The sequence below is a fragment of the Esox lucius genome, chromosome 14 (genome assembly GCF_011004845.1).
Source record: "Esox lucius isolate fEsoLuc1 chromosome 14, fEsoLuc1.pri, whole genome shotgun sequence".
Lineage (NCBI taxonomy): Eukaryota > Metazoa > Chordata > Actinopteri > Esociformes > Esocidae > Esox > Esox lucius.
This window is the reverse complement of record NC_047582.1, coordinates 9,013,574-9,041,327: the sequence shown is the minus strand read 5'-3', so window position 1 is coordinate 9,041,327 and position 27,754 is coordinate 9,013,574. Positions and strand designations below refer to the sequence as shown.

The 27,754-nt window shown below is 41.3% G+C and overlaps 1 protein-coding gene across 1 annotated transcript in view; it reads right to left on the bottom strand.

Annotated features, from left to right (window-relative positions):
• Positions 1-14,701: 14,701 nt before the first annotated feature.
• zswim6 (zinc finger, SWIM-type containing 6) overlaps positions 14,702-27,754 on the bottom strand; it is a 34,711-nt gene continuing 21,658 nt past the window's right edge. The window contains exons 5-14 of the mRNA XM_010877423.5: positions 26,876-27,046; positions 25,847-26,038; positions 25,562-25,708; positions 23,633-23,779; positions 21,939-22,199; positions 19,394-19,529; positions 18,515-18,672; positions 18,203-18,366; positions 17,839-17,920; positions 14,702-17,727 (exon numbers count right to left, since the gene is read on the bottom strand). Of these exons, the coding sequence (XP_010875725.1) occupies positions 16,865-17,727; positions 17,839-17,920; positions 18,203-18,366; positions 18,515-18,672; positions 19,394-19,529; positions 21,939-22,199; positions 23,633-23,779; positions 25,562-25,708; positions 25,847-26,038; positions 26,876-27,046 (2,321 nt within the window). The 3' untranslated portion in view covers positions 14,702-16,864. The remainder of the gene's footprint in view (positions 17,728-17,838; positions 17,921-18,202; positions 18,367-18,514; positions 18,673-19,393; positions 19,530-21,938; positions 22,200-23,632; positions 23,780-25,561; positions 25,709-25,846; positions 26,039-26,875; positions 27,047-27,754) is intronic.

The window sequence follows — 27,754 nt, the reverse complement described above, 5'->3', positions numbered from 1 at the left end:
TGGAGAACAGGAGAGCTTCTTAACGAAAAACTAACAGGTCTGTGAGAGACAGAATTCTTACTGGTTGGTAGCTGATCAAATATTTATTTCATACAATAAAATGCAAATTAATTCTTTAAAAATCATACAATGTGATTTTCTGGATTTTTGTTTCTACATGCTTTGTAAGTAGGAAAACCTGCAAAATCGGCAGTGTATCAAATACTTGTTCTCCCCACTGTATATAGTGAGAACAATAATGGGCCCAGAACCGAGCCTTGAGGAACACCAAAACATACCTTTGACTTGTCAGAGGATATGCCATCAACACTAACAAACATTTTTCTAAGATTTCTGAGAGGAACGGGAGGTTAGATATTGGCTTATAATTGTTTAATATGTCGGGATCCAGATTTTTTTACAGATTTTTTACAAATTACAAATTGAGTGAATGTGTCGAGCGATACGGTATCAAAAAATTCAAGTTTCCCCATTGACACCTGGTCAGGGAGGTTCAGGACATTCTTAGGATAACTGAGATTTTGAGGACCATAACTATTTAAGGAGGAGTCATTTCTTTGTTTTCTAATGGTGATGATCTTTTCATCAAAGTAGTTCATGTATTCATTACAGCTAAAGTGAAGACCAACTTCACTTGTTGAGCGTTGCTATTTTGTTAACTTTCCAACTGTATCGAAGATACATTTTGGATTGTTTTTGTTCACCTCAATCAGGTTGGAGAAATAAGCTGATTGAGCAGATGAGAGATTTTTGGTATTGTAGTGTACTGTCTATCCAGGCTAGTCCAAATACTTCCAAATTTGTGGAGCACCACTTTCGCTCCAATTTTCTGGAGGCTTGCTTAAGTGCTCTAGTATTGTCTGTGTACCAGGGAGCAAGTTTCTTGTTGCGTATTTCTTTTGTTTTGCAACCGTATCTAAAGTATTTCACAGTGTTGAGTTTAGATCCTCGATTTGATCGTTTGCGGATTCATGAGCAAACTTGTAAGAATATCAAGGAATCTATTTGTAGTCCAAGAACTTATAATGTGAATACTATCTGCCATGACTACAAGGTTAGACAAGAATTATGGAAACTCATTGAGGAACATTGGGTATGGCCCGGGGGGCCTGTAAATAGTAGCTATGTAAAATGATTTATCAGCCTGGTTAACTTTCATGAGTAAAACTTCAAAAGAATGAAAATCTGTGATGTGTTTGAGAGTTCATTTATATTTACTGTCATAAATATTAGCAACACCCCCTCCTTTCTGGGATGTAAGGGGGATATGATCACTAGTATAACCAGGGGGAGAGGCCTCATTTAGAGAAGTTAATTCATCAGGCTTTAGCCACGTTTCACATAAGCCAATAACATCTAGTTCATGATCAGAGATTAATTCATTTACTGCAACTGCCTTTGGAGCAAGGGATCTAACATTTAGGAGTCCCATTTTGAGATGCAAGGTGATAATGTCATTTTTATTTATGACCGAGGTGGAGGAAGGCTTTATATTAATAAGGTTGTTAGCACTACCTTGATGAACTTTTCTCAGCCTGGAACAAGTCACAGTGGGAATAGGTAAAGCTGTACAAACTACTCTGGCTATGCTATCGACAGACTCCACTATGCTAGCAGGCTGGCTAACAACCTGCGGCCTGACCTGCACCCCATCTCATGGTGAGGCTATAGGAGTGAGACTCCTGTCAATGTTCCTAGATAAAAGAAGAGCATGTTGGTTACTTACTGTACATGACAGTTGTTGAGTGACATTCGAATGAGTCATCTCGATCAGTGGACAGTAGTTTTCGCCCTCTGCCAGTCTGTAGCTTTGCTGTCCCCCATGTCTGTTGCTTGACCTTGTTCTTATGAACCGCAGTCTTAGAAATGTTCAAGAAGCAACCTGACGCTCACTGTATCCCTCTGCCAGTAAAGCCAGAATTTAACCCTTCTTTTCCTCACTCAAAGTTTTCTTTTCAACTCTTTCGTCATGCTGAACAGATATTTCTTTATTCAAATTACCTTTGAGATACTACTTGCACTCTTTTTGCCATCCAGCTGGTCCTATTGAAAGATGATAGTGATGAGAGCAGTGGTTTTTATACTTTTCCTTGTTAAATTAGGTGTGGTTCAGTTAATCACCTAATCAGTACCTCATTAAGTAAAAAGAGGTGTGCCTGTGTTGGAATTTAACAGACACTGGAATGGAATGGCTGCCATACATGTAGAGATGCTTATTTAAGAAAAATTAGGAGTGGTCCAGAGCTGTATCAAAAAGACACAAAACACTTGTTCTATTCCCACAAATAGTTTTTCAACTTTTCTGGCAGTGAATATTTGAATATTTTCACATTGATTTTGTTATAGTTCGGCAGATGGTTTATGCAAAAAAATTGTTTTCTCAGAAAGTTATGTAATCTGAACACAGAGTGTGGTCTGTGTTGTAAGAACGCACTACGCATCTCTTTTCACGTCTGTGCGTGGTGGTTCTTGAAGCACTGACTCCAGCTGCAGTCCACTCTTTGTGAATCTCCCCCACATTTTTGAATGGGTTTTGTTACACAATCCTCTCCAGGGTGCAGTTATCCCTATTGCTTGTACACTTTTTTCTCCCACATTTTTTCCTTCCCTTTGCCTCTCTATTAATGTGCTTGGACACAGAGCTCTGTGAACAGCCAGCCTCTTTAGCTATGACCTTTTGTGTCTTGCCCTCCTTGTGCAAAGTGTCAATGGTCATCTTTTGGACAGCTGCAATTAGTCAGCAGTCTTCCCCATGATTGTGTTGCCTACAGAAGTAGACTGAGAGACCATTTAAAGGCCTTTGCAGGTGTTTGGGTTAATTAGCTGATTATAATGTGGCACCAGGTGTCTTCAATATTGAACCTTTTCACAATATTCCAATTTTCCGAGATACTGAATTTGGGGTTTTCATTAGTTGTCAGTTACAATCATCAAAATTAAAATAAATAAACACTTGAAATATATCAGTCTGTGTGGATGAATGTATACATTATACAAGTTTCACTTTTTGAACGGAAGTACTGAAATAAATCTACTTTTTGATGATATTCTAATTTTATGACCAGCACCTGTCCTAAGTCAAAGCAGGAAGCTTGCATAACATTTGTGCAGCCACGCAATTACTCAGAACGCATTGATTATTTTTATAAAATAGAGAGAATCATTTTCGCTGAGCGTTTTGTGTGTCAAGTAGCCTACAAATTATTGGCTAACTAGCAGCTTGATAACGTAACCATATAGTTTTAAAACTTTATAGACTTTTCATCCCTCTTATCAGTCACATTTCTCATGAAAACTCAAGGCAATAAAGAGTGTGAAAGCAGGTAACATTACATGGGCTTCATTACAAGCCTTTTACTTTAGATTGTTTCGTTCCTTATTCCAGTTACGATATTAAACACTACAAATCAATTATTATTTTCTTACCGGAGACAAATGACCGGGTGTTCAACTTGACAAATGAAATCGCGTTACTTGGTGTTTATTTTGGTCCTTCGTCCTACCATCTGGTACAGTTTATTGTATTGGCCTTGGTCCAGACGAAAAAGTAGCTAAGAAATTCTTCTCCTAAAGTCAACGTTTTTCATTCAGTCGGTGAAAGTCCCAAACCTATTTTCACTATCGCAGCAGTTGGTCTGAATGAGCCTAATGTTCAGAACTATTAACGATTAATTAATAATACAATTACCACACAGTTTCCTATACAGCACAGGTGTGAAACCAAATATATGCAGGTTTTCACTCGTACCTTGTACTTGATTTATTAATTAGGTCACTAATGAGTTAGGATCTCCCCTGAAATGGTTGTATTGGGTCTCAAATGGGAAACAATTTAAAGGAAACATTTGGCAAGTTTTTCATTAGATCAGTAACCAGGGTCAAATAGTTTGCCATGGTTCTATGTAGATTAAAGGCCAGATCTTTGCTCAACTCTTCTTATTGCATGCCTTGATAGTGATACATGTATCCAAAACTGAAGAGATCTTTTTTCTGTTTTTATTTTAGTGGATATTGGCCTAATTCGGCCATGCATGTGTTGTTTGTTGAATTGTACATAACTCTGCATGCAGGGTTTTAATGGGTTGCTTGACCCATTTCGGGAAACCTTGTTTTGCAAGTGGAAATTAAAGTGCAATTAGTTCAAAAATATGTTCATTACACTTCTGCAAGATTTCACTGGTTATTAATATTTTCATTTGTTTTGATTGGGCATATACTGCATGCTTTCTCTTTCAGCATCATTTAGATGTCCAGATGCATATTTTTAAAACTAAATAATTGTAGGGTGGGTGTTACTAAATAGATAATATATAATTTATACATTATTTATTTAGCAATGTGGTCTAAATCCCTAGCAATCTGGAATTTATCTGGAGAATAATTATTAAGCATTTTTTGGAGGGGGACTATTTCGGATCCAGGTCCAGGTCTGGTGGTACTGCTCTAGAGGGTCCAGGTCTGGCGGTACTGCTCTAGTGGGTCCAAGTCTGGCGGTACTGCTCTAGTGGGTCCAGGTCTGGGGGTACTGCTCTAGCAGGTCCAGGTCTGGTGGTACTTCTCTAGTGGGTTTAGGTCTGGCGGTACTGCTCCAGCAGATCTAGGTCAGGGCACATTAGATTGGTTTTACCTTGTCATCTTGGACGTCAGAACTGGCAATCTTTTGTTTACTGGCCCAACGCTCTTTAGCCTTTCATTTACTGACCACTAAACTATAAGCCTACCAACTGCTCTCCCAACAGATCAATCATTATTCAAGCTTACTGTACACGCCTATAGACAAGCACTAGCCAGGATGAGCAACATAGTACTTCCTTCTGGCTGTTCCTCCTGCTGGCTGATATGCAGAAGACATTAACATTATGCAGGATATGTACCTGAGGGATGGCTGAGACCGGAGTGCCTTGCTTTCTGCTGGATTAGTATACATTATGTGTCACACCCCTCATTGACTTCACAAATTGGATTCCATGGATGGTGTTGTGGAGCTATGGCCAGTGTATATATATACACACACACACATACACATGCACACATTTTTGTCTCGTGATAATAATTTAATCTGAAATAAATGCAAACTCCAGTAAATGTGCATCATACAGTTTATTATATTATTATATTAAAATGACTTGACTGGAAGTGACTCAGCTACTAGCAGAGAGAAGTGGAGAGGACAGGAGAGCATGCTTGTTCTGCAAAATGGAAAGTAAAAGCTTGGATGTTAAATCTTAGGTTTAAGTGTGAGTGTGTGTGTGTAAAAGGCATAGAAACAGAGAGAGAGACAGACAGAAATAGACAGACAGGGATTCATCTATTCTAAAGCCCACAGTAAAAAGCTCTCAAGTATTCAAATGAATTTACACCACTCAGAGGTATTTCATGTGTCTCATGATGCTGTCTGTGCATGTGTGTTTAGTGGTGTGTTTAGGTATCACTGTGTGCTGACCTCTATGTCTCTCTGCCCGACACCATCTCATACAAGGAGTCATACATCCACATCACTGTAGTACACATGATCTGCGACAAGCAGTATGTTAGGGTCACACACATATTACTGTGGTAAATGTGTGCTTCATGTCCTCGAAGAAGAGAGAGGAATGGAGGGGAGATATTAATGACTAATGACGTCTCACACTTGAACAGGAATTGTGACTATTGGTCTCCATAGTAACTGAATTGTAGTTTTGGTATAATCTCCTACTTAATGGGATTATGATGGCTATATGACTGTTTCCATGTTCCTTTAGAGCATCAGTAGGAAGGAAGAGAGCTCCTCAAAAGTCTAACGAACGTAGGAAAATACTGTCTAGTGAGGACTTGTGACCATTTATTTCAGGTTTAGAGTTTAGGTTTATTTTGGGGGTTAGAATTAGAGTTAGGTGTTAAGTTTAGAAATAGAAGTTAGGATTAAGTTCAGTGTTGGGTTATGGGTTTCAGTGTTAATTATTTAGAATTTGGGAAAGTAGAATATATGTGCACAATTACTTAGCCTACTGGAGAAGAGGGGATTGTGGTCATACCTTCTACCTCAGTGAAAGGACAATGAACGTGTGTTTGTGCATACATGTGGCCTGATGGTGAGTTTGTCAGTGTGTGCGTTACATGTTACAGCTAAAAACAATCTGTGATGGTGCCTAGAAGAGAAGCGGCCAATCTCTCGTCAACCCTCAAATAAGAAAGAGAAACACGCATGTTGTTAATGCTTGCTTTGCGCATGCAGTAAAAGGCAATTTAAGTTTCTTTGTTATTTGACCCAGCTGTAGCTTTGGTCGTTTTTTCTTTCTTCCATTCTAGACAATGCTACTGAACAGTAGCCAAGACAGGAAAAAACACTGAATAACTAGTACAATTGACCTTTGTGTCAAAAACGCAAATCTTTTTACTACACCCTTTTCCCCAACTACAAAAAAAAGCCTTAAACATTATGCTCATCCAATGCCTGTGAAGAAGAGTTAGCCCTAGGAGTTGTTTTCTCAGTGACCTCCTACTTAATACATATCTCTAGCTATTTTCTTTTTCTCAAAAACTTTTTGGAACAAATACAAAGCTCTTACTTGTACATGTATTTTGGACCAATAGACCTCCAAATATCATTGTGCTATCAACTTCTTTTAGCCAGTCATCGGTCATCTGAGTTTGTGCAGTAAAAGTCAAAATGCATCCTGACAGCCAAAAATTAACTTGTTTTCAGAAAGGTAGCATGTTTGAAATTGATTGGGGAGCAGTCCCACAAAAGGGTTTTAGCTTGTGGAATTATTTAAGCATCCTAACACACTTTATCAGTGAAAGATTTCAATATATTAACCTTTCAAAAAAGATTCCTCCATGTCTCCTAAACATTGGCTTTTTTTATTCGAGTCAAAAACACGTCCATTAGACATGATTACTTGTATGTTTATAATGAGCCTGCTGTGTATGGATAATTTAATGGTGGGCTGATCTGGTCGGTAGACATTCACTCTTCACATTTCATTTCTCCTTTAGATGAAAAACGTTGATAATGGCTCGCCTCTGGTGAAACATGTCTGCTTAAACTAAGGCCTTTAAATTAAATACATTTGTATTCTCCTCCTTCTATCATAAATCCTACAGGGAATGCTATACTTAATGGTCAGAGGAGAGAAGGGTCTAACGGTCTAACAGTATCAGGTGGGATGTGGTCAGGGGCCATTTTGAATTAATTGTCCCTCCTCCTTCTTTCAGTGAGATAATGAGTTGTAGAGGCCCGATCTGTTAATTGCGTTGGTGAGGCGCCTATAGGATCGTTAGGTTATTCATAAATAGGCGTCATTAATCCTGGGACTGGAGAGATGTGTAAAGGGTGCATCGCAATCCGTCTCTGAAGGTATTAATTTGTATTTAATTATAAACCCTCCACCATAAATAACAATAAAAGCAGGGGGATTCAGCAGGCTTCCACTGGAATACTCTGGGGAGGAGAGAGATTGGGAGAAAGGGAGAGGAGTAAGGATGAGATAGGGTGGAGACAGAGGGGAGACAGTGAATGGAGAGAGAGAGGTGGTTGAGGAGAGAGAGTTAGCGGGTGAGAGGGTAGGGAGAGAGGCCATGTTGCAGGTGAAATACATCAGTTGGTTTAGTGGATGGCCTCTTTGTTTTGTTGAGGTAAAAGGTTTTTTCAAAGTGTCCAGATGTACAGCTTATAAATACAGAATGGTCTGCCCATGCAAGAGTACCAATGCAAGTTCATAGAGTACAGACACTTTAAAAATCATATGCTGATGTAATAATTGATGTACAAAAGCTGTTCACTATGCTACCTACCTGGAAATATCTCCAGTCCATGCCACATTGTTTTTTCCCATCACATTATAAGATCAGGGTTTATCAAGGAAATGGAAGCCTGCAAATTATATAGTCCTGTCTAGGGAAGCGGCAGCCAGCAGTAGCTCCACCTACCACCACACCTTGTCAACACCCATCAACACCCTGGGAGGCCTTTCTTTGTTGCTAGGTAACAGCAGAGGAGAGTTTCCCGCCTCACCCCCATCGAGGATGCTGTGGTGAGCTGATTGGAATCCATTTTGTCTTAAGACATTTTTATACCGCAGGCTAATCAAATAAAATGAATGTTCTCATTGTCACTTATTATCACAACAACACTTTAAATGGAAACTATTACATTACAACATTTTAAGACAGAACGTTGACTGTCATAACTTTTCAGTCCTTAGAAGAGCATCTTTACCGGTCTCCAGCTATGCCTCCACAGAACACAACTACTGAATATTTTGCTATTGAAGACAAAACCTTTTAAAAAATGAAACAATTGTTATTTCTCTGATGGTGACATTTATGAAAACTTTGACAGCTCTTGTTCCAGCGTGTGACATTTTAGAACTCCTTTCTAGCTGTGAAATGGAAGGTTGCTGACTTAACGGGCCAAGGATCCCAAAATGAACATGACAGTGACACATCCCTTGGAGCCCTGTTGGTTCAGATGAAAGAAAGTGATGAGTGGGAAAAAAGACAAGAAAAAGACACGGTTGTGAGTCCAAATGAAAAAGAGATTGATAAGGCTTTCATCTTTAAGAGTCAGGTCAGGAACAGGCTGAAAGGCTAGATACCCACGGATGTTTCCAATGGGGTAGGACAGACTGTCTCCAGCTGGGTTACCAGCAGATTGGTGGAAAGGTTCAAGATGGATAAAAAAGATTGACACGTTTTTAAACCCTTGAAACTTTCTTTGCTTGAAACCTGTTTTTTGTAGCATGAAAACCCTTTTCCCCCCTTTCAAGTCGTATTCAATCAAGCGAACTGCTGAAGACGTTTCTTCATGTTGACGTCTGTCTTTATCCATCTTTGAAAAGAGGAGGCTATCTAAAGGAGAAGAAATTTGAGGTACGCTTTAAAGCCTTTTGAGGAGCTGAGTATGTGTGCGTGAGTGTGTCTGAGCTAGTGTGTTAATTCATGGCTATCCCCCCAACAACCCAGGAGAGCCACAGGGATTAAGTAGGCCTATCTCCCAAGGACACCCTTTCAGGTGTGTGTGTGTGTGTGTGTGTGTGTGTGTTAGTGTGTGTGTGTGTCACTCTATTCGCCTCTGCCTCCTTTAATCCTGTGAGAAGCGATAGTCTCAACACCCCCTGCATCACCCCAAACCTCCTCAAAACGCACAATACTGTACAACCCTTTAAATGTATCATCAGACGTCCTTCAGTTTACCGGCCCTGGTTGATGTGTCCCCTACCTAAGACCAATGTAGTGTTAAGATACTGTATGCTGTGCTAAGTTATTTTGTGTTAAACTATACTATGCTAATCCATGCTTTGGTAAACTACAACATATGTATCTATAATATGTTAAACTATGCTTTGTCAAACTATACCATGTAAAACTATGCTGTGTCAAACAATGCTGTTAGAAGACTTCTCTATCTATGGTAGGATTGATCCATTGCAACATTATAAAATCCCATGGATGTAGAATGCCACCGAAACTGGAAACTGTATGTGAATCTCTAAACAATAATGACTCTTTGTGGTACAAAATGGCTGCCGCTCAAGCACACAAATGGAAGGTGGATGAGATGGTTTGCTCAAATGGAACGAAAAAGTATTTATGGGACTAAAGATGCAATATGACAATGATTCATTACTGTAATCAATATCATTAATTCATGTGACAGGAGGAGTCTCAGATACTGGGTCATATCACCTCATTGGCTTCTCTGGTTCTTTGTTTACATGCTGTGTCCACCAGTGAGCCGTGTGTGTCTGTCTCCATGAAGACTTGACACAGCTTAGCACCAGCATGGCTAATGACCTAAAACAGCGTGGCGGACACGGTGCATTAGGCCAATGGGATTGTGAATGGGACAGCGTCGCTCCCGGCTCTGACACAGATTATAAGGGAAGCCGCGGAAACGTTACCTCTCGCTCTGTTCAAGACATCAAACGGGAGTGTTTAGACTCTGACTCTTCACACTGATACAGGATCGGGTGAATTTCCATCCAGCCAATGGTTAAAGTATGGGCTGTGGGCAACGGAACCTGATCCTAGATATAGACAGTTAAGGCCAATGCTGATCGGGAGCCACCATACAAATAACGGTGGTAATAAGGACGGGAGGGGAGTTCTGCAGTATCTTTCATTGACATGCACAATCAGATTATCAGGACATTATGTATTCCAAAGATGGGCCTTCAGCATGATGGATGGTTGGTGCAGTCTAATCTCCACCAAGGTGCTTTGTCCAGTACCATATTTCTTCCCTCCCTCCAGGGAAAGAGGGATGGGGGATGTACCAAATCCAGTACGTCTTTGGGGTTCTCTGGGTTTAAGTACTTCATCGAGGTATATTCCTAACTTTCATTCAATGCTAAAACTGAACCAATTGTGTAACTTTTATTTATCAATTCGCAGTTGTTGGGAAATGTGACTGAATTGAGAATTATCTCCCAACCAGCTATTTCTTTTGACCTAGTGACTATTCTTCTGAACCATGCCAAGTACACTTTTGGAAAAATAATGAACAGAGGAAGCTTTAATCCTTCCTTAGAAGGAGCGAAACATTGATTAGAAAGGACGTTGTGTGGTGTACCACAGCTGTGAAGGTTAAACTACACCAGAAACAGAGAAGGGGCTGCACTCAAGTGTTTGCAAAATGTGAAGAGTTCACAAGGTTTGTTTGTGTTCGATTAAATAAAATGTGGCTTCTTACTATTCACACGGAGGAATCACAAACAGTAAGCAGGCTATAAAGGGAGTGCATCGATTGGACGATTCCATGTAGAATGTGGAAGTAAGGAAGTAAGAGTATATCAGTGGTGAAATCATAGCAGTAGGTTCAAGCCAGCTGAGCTCAGTGATATATATATATATAAAATCCATATTAAATTACAGAAGAAAAGATCACGTATACACTTCAGCAATCGATAGATACGCCGCTTCGAATGTGTTTTTTGCTAGCCAGGAGAATTGCTTCTAGCTTCTGGAGGTATGCGTTGGATTAGAAAAGGCTTTTCTTTCTTACCTGCAGTATCCTAAGAACTGTCAAGGGCAGAGATTGCTTTTGTTGGGAGGGAATGTTGGCAGAAGGAAACTTTTCCACTAAAAACGCTGAGGAATCAATAGAATCATAGTTAAAACATCCAACAAATATGCAGCACTGTAATAATGGCAGTAGCACCCTTCACAGTAAGGGCTTTGTAAAAGGGTGTCTGCCTCATTCAAGAATGGCATGTCTTTATAGGCCTGTTGTCCAGCTCCAGATAAAGAATCAAAGTCTACTACAAACCACAGTGCCACAAGACGTCTATCAACGCAGGACTAAAGGGTTAATTTCCTGTCCGGAGAGGAAGCAGAATGGACACATCCACCAGTGTGAATGGCTTTAATGTAAGGGATAACATTGTAACTCATCTAAGCTCCTCCCTTGTTCTTGACCAGCTGTATCTGGTGCAGGAAGGAGACGCAATCGCTGTGAGACCAGGTGTGTAGTGACTGATGGGTTTGATAGCAGACTTTAAACCAATTGAATGAGAGGAGTTAGTTCTAAACTGGAACAAAAGTCTTGTGATATTGATACCTCAGCTATAAACACAGCCAAGGCTAAAATAATCTGTTGTAATGATAATGAGAGAATCAATCTGGAGTGAGAACGAGAAGGCAGAGAGAGTGATAGACAGATAAAGTAGAGTGATAGAAAACAAGAGATGCAAAGAGAGAAAAGAGTGATAGAAAGAAGGATAGAAAGAACATTCCTGTGCAAGATTGTGAATCCAGTGGCATTCATACGAACAATGGAGTGGGATTGTGGTCTGGTTTTAGCCATTGTATGGTCCAGTTTTTCTGGGAGCCAAATACTGATGGGTGTTATAGAAACATCAGATGTGGATACTGTACAAATTAGGGGTATGCAGCTCAGATGTTAGCATGGGAACCGTCTCAGTTTTTCTAACATTTCTTGAGAGAGCATGGGGACAATCTTGCATGTTATACTGAATACATGCTACAACAGCTAATGACAACCATTGCTTTCAAAAAACGTTGAATCTTTTGTGCTATAGACTTTGTAATACATAAAAAAAATTCACACATTTCTCGCTGGGATTTCTTTAAGGACCTCTCAGCATTTTGCACTGCTCATCCTTCCCTCAATCCTGACCAGTCTCAATCTCTGCCACTGAGAAGCATTCCTATAGCATGATGCTCCCACCACCATTTTTCACATTAGGGATGCCATTAGCCAGGTGATAATACAGTTTCTTGTTTCTGCCTGATGCACCATTGCCATTGAGACCTAACAGTTAGATTCTGGTCTCATCAGATTCCTTACCCTCATACTCTCAGGCTTTCAGGATGCATGCCATATGCCTTTATACTCATGACTGCCTTCAGTCTAGCTGGACTGATGAGGTGTGCAGAGATGGTGATCATCAACCTGACCAAGGCCCTTCTTGACCAGTTACTTAGTTTGGCCAGACAGCCACTGTTAAGAAGAGTGTGGTGGATTCAATGTTCTTCCATTTTAAAGTAATGGAGCCCACTGTGCTCTTGGGAACTTTCAATGCATTAGCAATTTTTGTGTAACCTTCCCGAGAACTACGACTCAAGTGCAATTCTATCTTGGAAATTTATCAAGTGTTCTTTGGACTTCATGGGTTGGTTTTAGCTCTGACCTCCAATGTGAAGTGTAGGGTCATATATTGATGTCTGTGCTTTTCTAGATCATGTCCATTAAATTCAATTTGCCACAGATGGCCTCTTATCAAGTACAAGAGACATCCCAAGGATGATAACAGGACAAAAGATGTATCAGAGCTCAGTTTGGAGTGTCATGGCAAAGGATCTGAATACTTATGAACACTTATGTACATATTTCCGCTTTCCATTTTCTACAAATTGGCACAAATGACAACAACAACAAAAAAATATTTTTCCAACACATTTGACAAAATATGGTGGCTCAGTTGTTAGGTGTGCACACTGAATTGACATGGGTAATATTACAGAACATTTGTATCCCTGATGTTTCTCCAGTTAGCAGTTTTTAAACTGTGTCCATTGTAATGTTTTGGATGATAAAGTCAATATTGTAATAAATAAAACAGAGTATTTGAACGACAACGGTGTTGTTTCAGCTGAAAAGCTTTCCTAAACTCAAACAAAATTCAAGCTTGTGCAACCACTAGTTCCCGTTTTTTGAAAGCGACTTGGCATCAGAAAACTTAATTTAAAAACAAATGTTGCGTCAGAGCTCCAGTTTCAACCATTACGAACCCGAATAGACTGAATCCGGTCTCTTGGTATAAATCTATATAATAGTGCATGTTAGGGACCAGACAGAGAGATCTGGTTTGACTCTTTTCCTGAGTGAACACGTTTCTCTCAGTTTCAGGAAAGCCTTATCTTGCATTTCCAAATACATACAAAGACCAATATATAAAGGCTTAATCTCAACCACTTAACTGTAACAATTTGACCTGGTTCCTGTTTCGCATTGTTAGCTTAGAGATTTACTGTTGTCAGTACTGTTGAAAATTCTTTACAAGTAATAAATTCAAGTAGTTGCGGAATGCCTACAGGGGGGCAAAGCAGTCAAAACATTGTCAATAACAAATGTTTCCATAACTTATGTAACTTAATAGGAATGTTCTGGTGATGTTCGAGAAATGTTGATACCATTCCCTTAATGTGCAGTTACCATGTTCTAGACGTTTCATGAGAATGTGGCAACAATATTAATGGTTTAGAAGAATATTCTATTTACATCACAAACATACACAGAACATAACTGACTTTCCTGAAACTAGATACTTACAGTTCCTAAGAAACGGCTCTATAAGACTCATATCTTACACTCTTGCTGCATGGCAACCATGTTCGGTGTGTCTTTGGTGGAATATTTATGGAATATTCTAGAGCCACAGAAAACTGGAAACTATTCCGCAAATTTACCATGACACATCTAAAACATAAAGATCTTATGCTTTGGGAACAAATGCAACCATATTTGGTATACATTTGTTGGGATGTTGAATATTGTAACCCTCAGAAAACTGGATAGATTAATTAAAGTTACATCCTATGAAACATTCAACATTCACTTTTTATATTCTCAGTACACAGCAACCACTTTTTATGTAAGTTCTGTTTGACATTAAGGGAAACTTAAATCTTTAAAACCCAAAACATGAAAAAACTTTTTTCAGATTTTTTTTATAACATAACTAATGGAAAACTGGAAACTCAAATAACATGGTTGCATTACACCCCTGATTGGTGTTCCACCCCACCATGTGGTTTCACCTTCCTGTCTAGTCTACAGCCTCCATTACTACTGATGATAATAAACAGGCAGAAGAAATCCTCCACTTTCAAGCTGCACATTCTAACAATTTTTTTTTCACATTACGGGACATTTTGCATTTGAATTCCCTAGGATTCATCTACATGGTAATGTTTACATCTCTCAATTACAAATGTCTCGGAATACCAACTTCGATAAAGAACAGGGTACTTGGAATACTACCCAAACACTGCCAACACATTGACAATGTTTCTGGAGAACAAACAAGCAGGAAAAAAAGTTGCACTTCTTCTCAGTGGATGCATCATTTTCTGAAGACTGACATGGCTTTACTAATTTCTGGGATGAAAGAAGGAATCCCAACATGTTTCTATTTTTTCTAAAGATGTAGAAAAATAGAAACTTTCAAAATACAAGACACCACACAAGGTCTCCTCTCAAAAAAAAAAACTAATTTTAATTAAAACAAAAAAGTTGAATCATTAACAAGTTTATAAAACAGTGATTTAGTTACATAAATAAATTGATATCAGTGTATCAAATCTGACTTTCAACTTCATGAACAATGTTGACACGGTTGAAGAAGTACAATCGTTTACCTATCATAATAAATAAAATGGTACATGAATGATATTCCTGTCTCTGGACAAAGGAACTACGGACAAACCTCTAGGGGAAGAGACACTTCGATGTTTCTACACCCAAAAACAGAGGACAAGGGCTTTTTAAAGCACAGAACACAGAACCATTCAGCTAAAAATTAAAGACACTATAAGTTGTAACCCATATTGGTTGGCTTTTTCATTTTAATGAACAAAGTTTGGTAGTTAGAACTCCCGTTTGGTTGTTTTAAAGCGTTAAGACAAGGCAAGAAAGAAGGCTGTTCTCGTTGAGGAATTCTGGAGAAAACAAAAACAATAAAAGGAGAGAAAACATAAAAAAGGGCGTAAAAAAAGTCGGAACAGTCGAGATCTACATAGCAACTTCCTGCCCTGCACACAGTCCGCAGATGAGGCATGTTGTAGAGACATATACATGTTGTTGGATAATTGTTGTGCATATAAATGGAGCTTCGTTTTTGTGACTAGATCACTGCGGAAAGAGACATGAGGTGTGGTCGGGCCAAATTTCACCACACGTATTACTACGCTATTAGTAGTCAAGGGATTTTCGGCTCTACATTTCACGGCTTCATAGGCACTGGGCCTGAGTTCTCACTCTGAAATGCTAAGGCTCACTGATCTGGCTCCTGGGAAGTCGTTCTCTCTTTTCTCTTCTTCTATGGTGTCCAAAACAACTTTGTGTACAACTGGGAGATAGGTATATTTTGCTGGTCCATACAAAATACAACATCCATGTCCTGTTTTGCAAACAGCCAGCTCCTGTCAAGCAGTCCAGTGGATGTCATTCTGTTCATCTCTGTGGGGTCACCCAGCTAACAGTCCTGCTAAGATGACCCCGAACCTTTGACCTGGCCCCTGATGACGCAACGCAAGGCGACACATTTTAAAAGTCCTTCTGATATGTTTTGTTTTAAAAACCAAGGTACTGCAGCTTCAAGTATTTTGCATTACATAGATATTCTTTTATAAATTAGTTAACGTATACATTTTTTTAATATTCAGACATATATACTATCATATATACAGTACAATAAAATGCTCTCATTCTTTCTTTTTCATTTCCTTTGCTTTTTTTTAGAGAAATCCCTGAGAACGTATGTTGACAGTCGCTAAGGTTCAACAAGCGCAAGCACTAGTGTGTGTTTACAGTGTGTTTGTTTCTGTCTGCTTATGTGTCTGTGTGTATGCTTAGCGTGTGTGTGTGTGTGTGTGTGTGTGTGTGTGTGTGTGTGTGTGTGTGAGAGAGAGTGTGTATCAGGGTGAACAATACTGCAGAGCCATGCGGTCATTCTGGAGTTGCTGATTAATTAATCAAGAGAAAATAATAAAGAAAAAAACACAAGGAATTTTGAACTGAAGTGGATGGTGAACTGTTTTTTGTTCAATAACTGCTTACACACGTTTGACTACACTGACCTTGGAGGGAAAGTTGAGGAAGGGCGGGAGGGAAGGCAGGGGAACATGGGGAGGGGGGTAAAGCTGGGTTCGTACGAGGTACTGGTCACGGCTGATGGAATTCCTCCATTTGGTTTCACGCCATTGTCTCGTTTTCTGAGGCTATGATCGTTTAACAGAAGGGATACAGTGCTATGTGAACATCTGGCCACTGGACAACATATACTCAGTGTAAACCAAAAGATTTTTTATTTTTCTCTTTAGTTCTCTCTCTTGCACTCGTTCATACTCTTTCATACATATAAATGGTCACACTCACTCACACGCGCGACATGACAATTTAGTTTTTTGTTTGTTTGTGAACTAAATAGGGTCTATACACATTAATACCGTTGTGGCCTTTTATTGTTTGTTTTTGTTGTTTTCAGTTTTTTTCCGCTCTCTTTTCAGTTTTTTCCATCACTTTTTAAGTAAAAAAATGATACAAAGGCAGACTCAAGTAAAAGGGGCATGATTGGTCTCAAATCCTTCGACCGCTCTCACAAAAGTTTTAAAGTTCTTCGTTTCGTCTTATTTGTCAACCGAACCGCTCCCGTACGAGCATCATGAGTTTCTTCTTGCCCTTGTATATCTGTTTGAGGTTGTCTATGAACTGTGTGAACTGGATGTGTCCGTCGTGGGCCATTAAGAACGTCTCGCGGGCCTTACTAAGGAACTCTATGAACTCGCTGTAGTGCCGCGGGCTGATGTGCGTCAGGCGAGAGTGTGTGGTGTTGATGTAGGCCCCGATGGTGGCGTCCAGCAGCTGCCTGAGCGGAGCCTTGTCCAGCGACATCAGCTTCCCAGAGTTCCTGCGGCTGTGCAGAGCCACCATGCCTGGCGTGGTCAATGTGCACCGCCTTAAAATGTCCGACAGCACCGTGGCACACTTCACGCTTTTCACCACCAGCGGGATGACGGCGGCCAGCTCATTCTTCCCCAGGGAGTGGCTGAGCGCGCAGGCCCACAGCACATCGTTGATCGCCGGGTGGGTGTCCTGGTTGTAGCTGAGGTTGAGGTGGGTCATGGCCAGCGTGGCTAGCTTGTACGCCCTCATAGGGTAGCCCCTGTGCTCCATGTACCTAGCTATCGTGAACAGCTGCGTGTAGCTCATCCCCGTGGCGGCGGCGTCCAGCACGATCTGGTAGGCCGTCTCGAAGGCGATGTGGTCCTTCTCGCAGAGCGTGAGGGCCGAGAGGGCGCAGTTCTGGGGGTCCTTCATGGCGCACTGCAGGGCCAGGGTCCGGGCTGACGAGGCCAGGTTCTCCTGCTGGTGGCAGTCCAGGTGCAGGCGGACGATGGTGGTGTTGGACATGACGGTGGTGGCCACGATGCTGGTGGCCTCGGTCGGGGTGAACAGGGTGAACCAGCTCTGCATGATGCTGTCCAACGCATACACACCTGGGCCGGAGAGACAGGGGTTAGTTTGAGTGGACTACAAACACGGACACATAACATTATGGAATTTGGCTGGATAATCGGAGAGCTGGCTGAGGGGCAGGGGCAACTCACCGACTTCGGTGGCACAGGTGACCAGCCAGCGAACCATCTCCCTCCTCCTCCAGTTCAACGTGGACAGGGTCATCCTCATGACCTACGGGACAGAGGGGCAGCTAGGGGTTAGGGAGGCGCGGGGGTCAAAGGTTAAACAGAGGCGGTTTGTTCTTGTCCTGTTTTGCTCCTGTTTTTCATATATCCCAACGAAGACCCACTCAGTGTGTGCAGGCGCTGCCAGGTATCAGGCACTACTAACAGCAATCCTGGAGCAATTAGATAGCCTTGCTCAAGGGCATATCAATGAATATATTTCCCAGCCCACCATCTTGTAGGCGCGGGTCTTCAAACTTTAGTGTTATTGGCATAACGTTCGAACTACCTGAAGACCCAGCTCCAGTGAGACTTTGAGCAGTGTGATATCTGGTAGGCTGTCCATCAGTGTGGCGATCTTGAAGGCGTCCTGGGCTAGTTTGAAGATGTGCGATGAGGAGTGGATGTTCTTCTGGATGGACTCTAACACTGTTTCTAGTTTACGCCCGTCTCCTGAGATGACAAAAACCCAGAAACACCATATAAAACAGAGCAGAAACATTATTCTCCAAGCATTTGTGAGCATTTCTGTGTGTGTGTGCATGCAACGTATGCTTGCACGGTGTATGTTCGTGCCCAAACAGTTTGTGTGTGTGTTCACCTTTGGCTGCGGTGAGCATAGTGGAGGCCAGTTCACATTGTTGCGACTCTATGTGGGACAGAGTGAACCAGCGAGGGTAGCGGTTGTGGACCACAGATACTATGTGGTGAGGTCTGGACAGATCACCTGATGGAGCGGTGGATTCCAGAACCGGCAACCTAGACACACACACACACACACACACACACACACACACACAGTGTTAACAGTATCTGCATGACCTCTAATAGGTAGAGGCCCTGAATGTCTTCTTCTAGATAATCCTTTGCAGAGATTCTTCAAAAAATAAAAATAAAAATAAAAATTGATATAAAAGATGAGAGAGAGAAAGAGAGAGAGAGAACTGGTTCTAGAGTCAGTTTTTGAAATAACAATTCGCATTTATTTATTTATTTTAAATCAAAGGAGTGAAATAAATGAAATGAAATAAAAATCAAATAAAGCTCTAAACGTTTTATAAGCCTCTCAGCGGTTGGAAAGAAACCCAATAAAACTGAATGCCATAAAAAAAGTATATATATATATATATATATATATATATATATATTTATTACTGTATATTTATTATTCAAACATTCTTCCAAAACTCATTTTCAGTGCTGTTGAATTATTGAACAAGGATTCCAGCAAAGGGCGGCTTTGTGATTAAACAGCGTACAGGATAGCTTCCCATCGCTGTGCCTCACAAACACAAGCGCAGGCGCACACACAAACCAGCCTACACACACACGCACGCACGCCCTCACATACAGACACAACTGGAGACTTGGGGGAGGCTAACCTCCTTTTTAAAGTCAAGTTACCAGACGTTCTTAGTGATAAGGGCAGTAACTCTCTACTGAAGTGCTAAAACAGACGGCGTACGTGTTGTTTACTCACCTCATGGCTCTCAGTGCAATTTTGTACGCCAGTGGGGCGTCGTGAGGTAGTAGCGAGCTGAAGAGATACTTGGCAAATGTGTGCATGGGGACACTCTCTCTGTAGAGCAGCTCTCCAAGACCACTGTACGGACCAGCTACAAAAGCCAGAGAACAACGGTTTAGAAAGCGAGGGGGAGTCAAAGATCAAAGGAGAGAGGGTGACATTGAAGGAGAGAGGGTGAGAGTTTGACATTGAAGGAGAATGGGAGAGAGATTGTAAGAGCGAAGCAGACCGACAGAGGAGAGAGCATCCATGTCAAAGCATGTTTGAGAAGATCAAAACCACTGCAGGTGCCATCTGACTGATCTACACTTCACCTGGCATCATAAATAACCACTCATTATTATTTATAGATCAGTCGCAATTTATTAAAGACACAGTGCCTTCGGAATGTATTGGGACCCCTTCACATTCTCCACATTATGTCATTATAGACGTAGTTTATAATTTATTACATATTTGGCCATCAATCTATACACAGTACCCCATAATGACAAAGCAAAAACAGTTGTAGAATTTTTTTGAAAATGGAAAATTCTATTCCAAAAGAGTTGGGACACTGTACAATTGTGAATAAAAACAGAATGCAATGATGTAGAAGTTTGAAATATCTGAATATCAGAATACAACATAGATGACATATCAAATGTTTATACTGAGAAAATGTATCACTTTAAGGGGAAAATAAGTTCATAAAAAATGTCATGGCATCCAAACATCTCAAAAAGGTTGGGACAAGACCATGTTTACCACTGTGTAGCATCCCCTCTTCTTTTTATAACAGACCGCAAACGTCTGGGGACTGAGGAGACAAGTTGCTCAAGTTTATGAATAGGAATGTTGTCCTAATACAGGCTTCTAGTTGCTCAACTGTCTTAGGTCTTCTTTGTCGCACCTTCCTCTTTATATTGCGCCAAATGTTTTCTATGGGTGAAAGATCTGGACTGCAGGCTGGCCACTTCAGTACCCGGATCCTTCTTCTATGCAGCCATGACATTGTAATTGATGCAGTATGTGGTCTGGCATTGTCATGTTGGAAAATGCAAGGTCTTCCCTGAAAGAGACTACGTCTGGATGGGAGCACATGTTGTTCTAGAACTTGAATATAACTGTCAGCATTGATGGTGCCTTTCCAGAACCGTAGGCTGCCCATGCCACACGCATTCATGCAACCCCATACCATCAGGGATGCAGGCTTCTGAACGGAGCGCTGATAACAACTTGGGTTGTCCTTGTCCTCTTTAGTCCGGATGACATGGAGTCCCAGTTTTCCAAAATGAACTGAAAATGTTGATTTGTCTGACCACAGAACACTTTTCCACTTTGCCACAGTCCATTTTAAATGATCCTTGGCCCAGAGAAAACGCCTGCACTTCTGGATCCTGTTTAGATACGGCTTCTTTTTTGACCTATAGAGTTTTAGCCGGCAACGGCGAATGGCACGGTGGATTGTGTTCACTGACAATGTTTTCTGGAAGTATTCCGGAGCCCATGTTATGATTTCCATTACAGTATCATTCCTGTATGTGATGCAGTGCCGTCTGAGGGCCCGAAGATCACGGCATCCAGTATGGTTTTCCCGCCTTGACCCTTACGCACAGAGATTGTTCCAGATTCTCTGAATCTTTGGATGATATTATGCACTGTTGATGATGATAACATTCAAACTCTTTGAATGTGTAGCTCTCATGAAATCCAAAATGAGCCAATATTTGGCATGACATTACAAATTGTCTCACTTTCAACATTCGATATGTTATCTATATGCTATTGTGAATTAAATATAAGTTTGAGATTTGTAAATTATTCCATTCCTTTTTTACTCACAATTTGTACAGTGTCCCAACTTTTTTGGAATCGGATTTGTATTTAGACCCTTTGCAATGACACTCTAAATGGAACTCATATTAATCTGGTGTCCTTTGATCATCTCTGAGATGTTTTTACAACTTCATTAGGCAAATTCAGTTGATTAGACCTGATTTAGATAGACACACCTATCTACATAAGGTCCCACACTGCATATAGACATTGTAGGCCTTCAAGACTAGTGTGCAGGCATAGATCCAGGGAAGGTTATAAAGAAATTGAAATTAAAAGAGGTCATTGAAAGTTCCCATTCCCTCATTCAAAAATGGAAGTAGTATGGATCCAGCAATACTCTTCCTAGAGCTGTCTAACTATTAGGCTTGAATGCCAAGTGCTACAACTGGCGAAAGCATGGTACCAGTCATCACCATGCTAATACCATCCCTATGTTGAAGTATAATGGTGGGAGTGTCATGCTATGGGGATGTTTCTCAGAAGAAAGGACTGGGAGACTGGTCAGGATTGAGGGAAGAAAAAGAGTTGAAGACCTGATCCAAAGCTCACAGAACCTGAGACTGGGGAGGAAATTAATCTTTCAGCACGACAACACCTAGAAATACCCAGCAAACACAGCCCACGAGAACATTGTGTTTTTTATCCACTAGAAAGCCATAGTCGAGTGTGTCTCTCTTACCCTCTAGCAGGAAGACTGCTTGCTTTCGGAAGATCTTGACCAGAGTGTCGTCCAGTTCCACTTCCTGGAGCTTGGCCAAAAGTTGCTCTTCGTTGCGACACACCTTCTCCTGGGCGTAAAGGCCGTCGGGCATCACCCTTTGCTGCCCCAAGCCAATCAGAGCCGTTTCTACGGCAAGTGCTACGAACGATTGGCCATCGTCCAGGAAGTGCTGTGCTGGGAAAAGGTGGGGCTCCGACCTTTTGGCTGAACTTACAGAGCCTGGAGAGAAAGACAGAGAAGACAAAAGAGAGTTCACATTAAAAAACAGTATGCCTTTGAAATGCTGTCTGCAAATCTAATAGAGAGTGAAACAACCTGGCTGAAGATCAATCTGTGTCAGAACCAATACAGGCAGTCAACCTCCATTATGACGAGGACAGCTCAGTGCCATCCTCCAACAGTGTAGGCTGCTATCTGAAGCTCTGTTTTGCTGGTGGTTTGCTGTTCAGGCCCACGAGACACGTTCTCTTCAGTAACCCATTACAGCCGGGAGACACTGACAACCACACAGGGGAACGGATGCATTGTATATGTTGTGAAATAAACTCATCGTAAGACCTGGGTGGGACAGTCTAATATCTATGGAACCATTTTTAATTCTCTTTTAATATGCATGTATTTCTGTCTTTAGAATTGAAAATGTTTTTATCATCTACCAGATGCTCTTATCCACAGCTTACCGGAGCAATTCCAGTTAACTGTCTTGCTCAAGGGCATATTTTTCATACTGCCAGCTCAGAGATTTGGATTTAGCAGACTCAAAGTTACTGGTAAGATGCTTAAAACGCAATCTGCCATCAAATCTAGTTTGAACTTGAATCAGCAGAGAACAGTAAACCATATCATGGTACACTGTAGAATGTGCAGGCCAAGAGCAAGGTAAAACCAAGGTTAAACCAAAATAAACCCAAGATACAACCATAGTACAACCATGGTAAAACACAAGTAAAACCTAGATGAAACCAAGATAAAAACCAATGTAAAAACCAGGATAACACTAGAATAAAACCAAGATAAAGTGAAAGTAAAACCAATATAAAACCAACATAGTGAGTTTTTTCCAGTAACTGCCATATGACTCTCCTATTTTCTTCCCCTGAAACAGTGGAGATTTTGACCACATGAAAAAAGAATGTATTTAATGTACCACAAATGTCACCAATTAATTTTTTTACCCAGTGTGCAGGTACTGCTCATTTGCTTGGTTAAGCACTACATCATGTGATTCAGTTGTGCAGCGTTGCTCATAGCAACAATGCACCAGATTTTCGGGGACTGGAATGACAAACCGAGGTCTGGGCCTTACCAATGGTCAATGTATGGGTGTTAGTTTCTCAACTATTGAGTACTGACCCATCAGCCCGATCCACGCATGTTAACACCCTGACTGGTCTACAAGAGAAGTTGCCAAGACCATTAAACTCCAGTAGGCGTCTGACAGAACCAATCACACCCAATCATCACTGGCAACATCACTGATTGTTCCTCAGCCGTCCTTCAATCACAGCTCATGAATAAGATGTGGGGGGGGGGGGGGGTACAGGCGGGTAAAAAAAAGGTCCAATTAAAATGCATACAGACAGACAGAGAGAAGGTGAGGGAGTATGTGGGAGAAAGAGAGATTTAGAGAGGTAGATGGAAAGACAGCGTACCTGAGAAGTCTAGGAAGGCGTTGCCCCCATCCTCTTCTACACGTCCCGTCTCCATTAGTGTGCTGAACAGAGTACCTATAGGATCCAGGGGATGACCCACCCAGCCCTCCATGTTGGTGACTGATGTCATGCCTTTAAGGAGCAGCTCTGGATGACAGACAGTTAATACACAGTTAATACATTGACATCACACAGCTAAGACAACCCTGTTTCCAAAAAAGTTGGGATGATGTGTAAAATGGAAATAAAAACAGGATGCAAAGATGAGCAAATCATTTAATCCCTATATTCAATAGAAAATAGTACAAAGACCACATATCATATGTTACCATGCAAAGAAGAAAGAAGAAACCAGATATAAACAACATTCAGATATACTGCCACCTTCCCTGGGCCTGAGGTCATTTAAGATATACTGAGGTGAAGTGGAAAACTGTCCTGTGGTCTGATGAATCAAAATGTGATGTTTTTTTGGGGAATAATGGACGCTTCGTCCTCTGTATTAAAGAGGAGAGGGACCATCCAGCTTCTTATCAGCACTCAGTTCAAAAGCCAGCATCCGTGATGGGGGAGCATTAGTGCACAAAGCATGGGTGACTTGCACATCTGTGAAGGCACCATTAATGCTGAACAATATATACAGGTTTTGGATTCAAAATGGGCATGCATTTTTCCAAAAACAATAACATTTCTCAGGTTCAACATTTGACATATTGTCTTTGTACTATTTTTAATTTAATAAAAGGAGTGTCCCAACTTTTTTGGAAACAGGGTTCTACATTATTATCACACAGTTAATACATTAATATCACACAGTTAATACATTAATATCACACAGTTAATACATTAATATCACACAGTTAATACACTGTTAACACTACTTCATATTGCATGGTTAATACAGCACAGAGAAAACAGTTGATATACAATGAATGTGCGGCTATTCAAAAGCACTTTATTTATAAGATAGTAGTAATTAATAGCTAATAGTTATTATTAGAAATAGCAATGAGTAGTATAAAATGTTACTAGTCACTAAAATAGAATTAGTAAAATGTTATAATCGACTTGTACACATCATTTGAAAAAATAATAAGAGCTATATAGTTGACAAAGGATAGACATAACTACTAGTCACATCTTTTTAAGATACCTTTAAATTAGAGCTATCTACTCTATATTGAAATGAACCTAATGCATGAACACTAGCCACTCCACCTGCACTCTCTCTATAAATGCAGGTAGAGCAGTCATTTACGTTACTCATCACGTTACTTCACTCCATTATGTTGTGCTTAATCATGTCAATGCAGACTTTCCACAACGAAGTGGAATTGCAAGCCTTGGTTGAAACAGTTGACATCTCAGTTGAAAATGGATGCTAAATTCCTTGACATTTTTTTCAAACTCTATATCATTAGTGCAGCTAGTCTGTAAACATGACTAGAAGTTAGCAGCTTGGCACCTTAATAGGCTAGAGCAACTTGCTATAAAATTAGAACTAGAAGACATGTTGGAGGAAACATAACATGTTTATGTTCAGAAACAATATATTTGTTCTCGGTTGAATGCAAAGACCAGATTTTGTCACCCCCAAAAATGAATGCAATCTCTAACAAGACAGGCTCTTCATTTGCTAAAGACTGTCCAACCAGTAGCATAATGCACTGAATATTTAGCAGATGATTAGCATAACAGTGGTGGATATCAAAGCTGGCTTTGTTACAGGTTATTATAAAAATTATGGATATCTTTTATTGAATACAATTTTGCCTCATAAAAACATCATAGCAACAAGTTAAAATTGGAATAGTTACTAATAACTGAAGAATAAACACTAGTACCCAACACTGAACATCTGTGTTAATAGAGACAGGATGGAGAGGCTCTCTTTTCCAAAAACAGTAGATGAAGACAATTCTAACTGACCTTTTTTGTGGCTGCGGAAAAGCTCTAGTTGTTTCTGTTGCTGCCGTCTCAGAGTGTTGACAATAGCGATGGCCAATCGTAAGGCTTCCCTGGGATAACCATGTGACCGGAGAGCATCCACCCTGGCACATGCGGTAGGGACGTGCTCTGCAAGTGCAAGGAGGGTTACCTTAACTAAACAAAAACATTGGCTCAAACGTGGCTGTAAAAATGTCTCCCTGCTTTTGCTTTTTAATTCCTAACACACACACACACACACACACACACACTCACTCACTCACTCACCGTGCCAAAGGGGCCAGCCACGGGCATCAAACAGTGCCCCCGAACCGTCGTGGTTGTCGTGGTGACAGTGTGTGTGTGAGTGTGTGTAGAGGTCATGTGTGATGATGCGCTGCAGGTGTGTGTCCTGCCAGTTCAGGTCGCAGGCCTCGATGGCCCTCGTGAAGACTGTTCTGTGGGGCCGGGACGATGAGTCTGGTGGGGGGAGACAGACAGATGGACAAAGAGGGGGGGTGTCGAGAGTAAGCAGAGAAGGAGAAACCAGAGTACATTGTGAAAATGTTCATTAGGAAACGTGGCTTTGATCAGCCACCTAAAGCTACCGGGCTGAAATACCCATCCAACGGCCCAGCGCCTGTTCCGTAACCTGACAGGCATTTTTTTTGATAGGCTCATATTTTCTCTAATTTAGCTCAGGCACGTACAGGGGCAGCAGAGGGCATCTATAGCTGGAGGACCCCGTCTGTGTTATTGGGCTTATTCCATCAGACACACAGAAACTAATAAGACTAGCTTGCAGGGCAGAGACATGGAGAGACAGTTGATTAAATGAGAAGCAAGGAGACAGAGACAACGAGAAACAGAAAGAGAGAGAGAGCAAGGAGACAGAGACAACGAGAAACAGAAAGAGAGAGAGAGCAAGGAGACAGAGACAACAAGAAACAGAAAGAGAGAGCGAGCAAGGAGACAGAGACAACGAGAAACAGAAAGAGAGAGAGAGCAAGGAGACAGAGACAACGAGAAACAGAAAGAGAGAGAGAGCAAGGAGACAGAGACAACGAGAAACAGAAAGAGAGAGAGAGCAAGGAGACAGAGACAACGAGAAACAGAAAGAGAGAGAGAGCAAGGAGACAGAGACAACGAGAAACAGACAGAGAGAGAGAGAGCAAGGAGACAGAGACAACGAGAAACAGACAAAGGCATCAACAAAGGCAGTAGAGAAATCCTTGATTTACAAAAATCCACGCACACCCTCACCTGGGTTGCCATGGGCGACCTGAAGCACTTCCTTAGGTGTGTGTGTTCTCTCACCTGGGTTGCCGTGCGGCAGTGCGTGTGTGAGGTTGGGCAGTTCGTTGCCGTGGTTTCCGTCCTCCCAGGGACAAACGTCAACGCTGTTCCACCTCCGGAGCTGTCTCAGCCAAACAGCCTTCTGCTCCGACTTACAGTGGGGGTTCAACACGATGCACATCCACAACGCACCTACACACACAAAGTTTTACATTTATTTATTTTTAGGCTTCTTTGGACAGGAAAGTGGGGAAATACACAGAACCCACACTGCAGTGGTACAGGTGCACTGGATCAACCCAGGAAACACACACGCGCACGCACGAACACACGCACATATGCACACACGCGCACACACACGAAGCAGGGAATTAGATTCTGTGAAAAGCAAAATCATCAATTTTATTAAAATGTTTGGGAGCAACAAGCATATGTCTGTCACACGCAGACAGACAGGCAGACAGACAGACAGGCAGGCAGACAGACAGACAGGCAGACAGACAGGCAGACAGGCAGACAGGCAGACAGACAGACAGGCAGGCAGGCAGGCAGACACTAATGACACACTGCTTTCCTGAGGCTGGAGCTGAAAGGTAGATGAAGGATGGATGAAGGGAGACAGGGAAGTAGAGAGGTGGTGGATAGAAGACAGAAAGAGGGGGGATGGAAGGCATTAAAAATAAATATGCTGCAAAAAACAGGGGAAGACAGAGAGGGAAGAGAGAGGCAGATAGGGGGCTAGAGAGAGGGAGGGGCTAGAGAGAGGGAGGGGGCTAGAGAGAGGGAGGGGGCTAGAGAGAGGGAGGGAGCAAAAGGAGAGAGAGATGAAGACGGGGAGGAGCAAGAAATTACGAAAAATGAACAAGGGATAAAAAGGAGGGCAGATAACAGAATGAGACA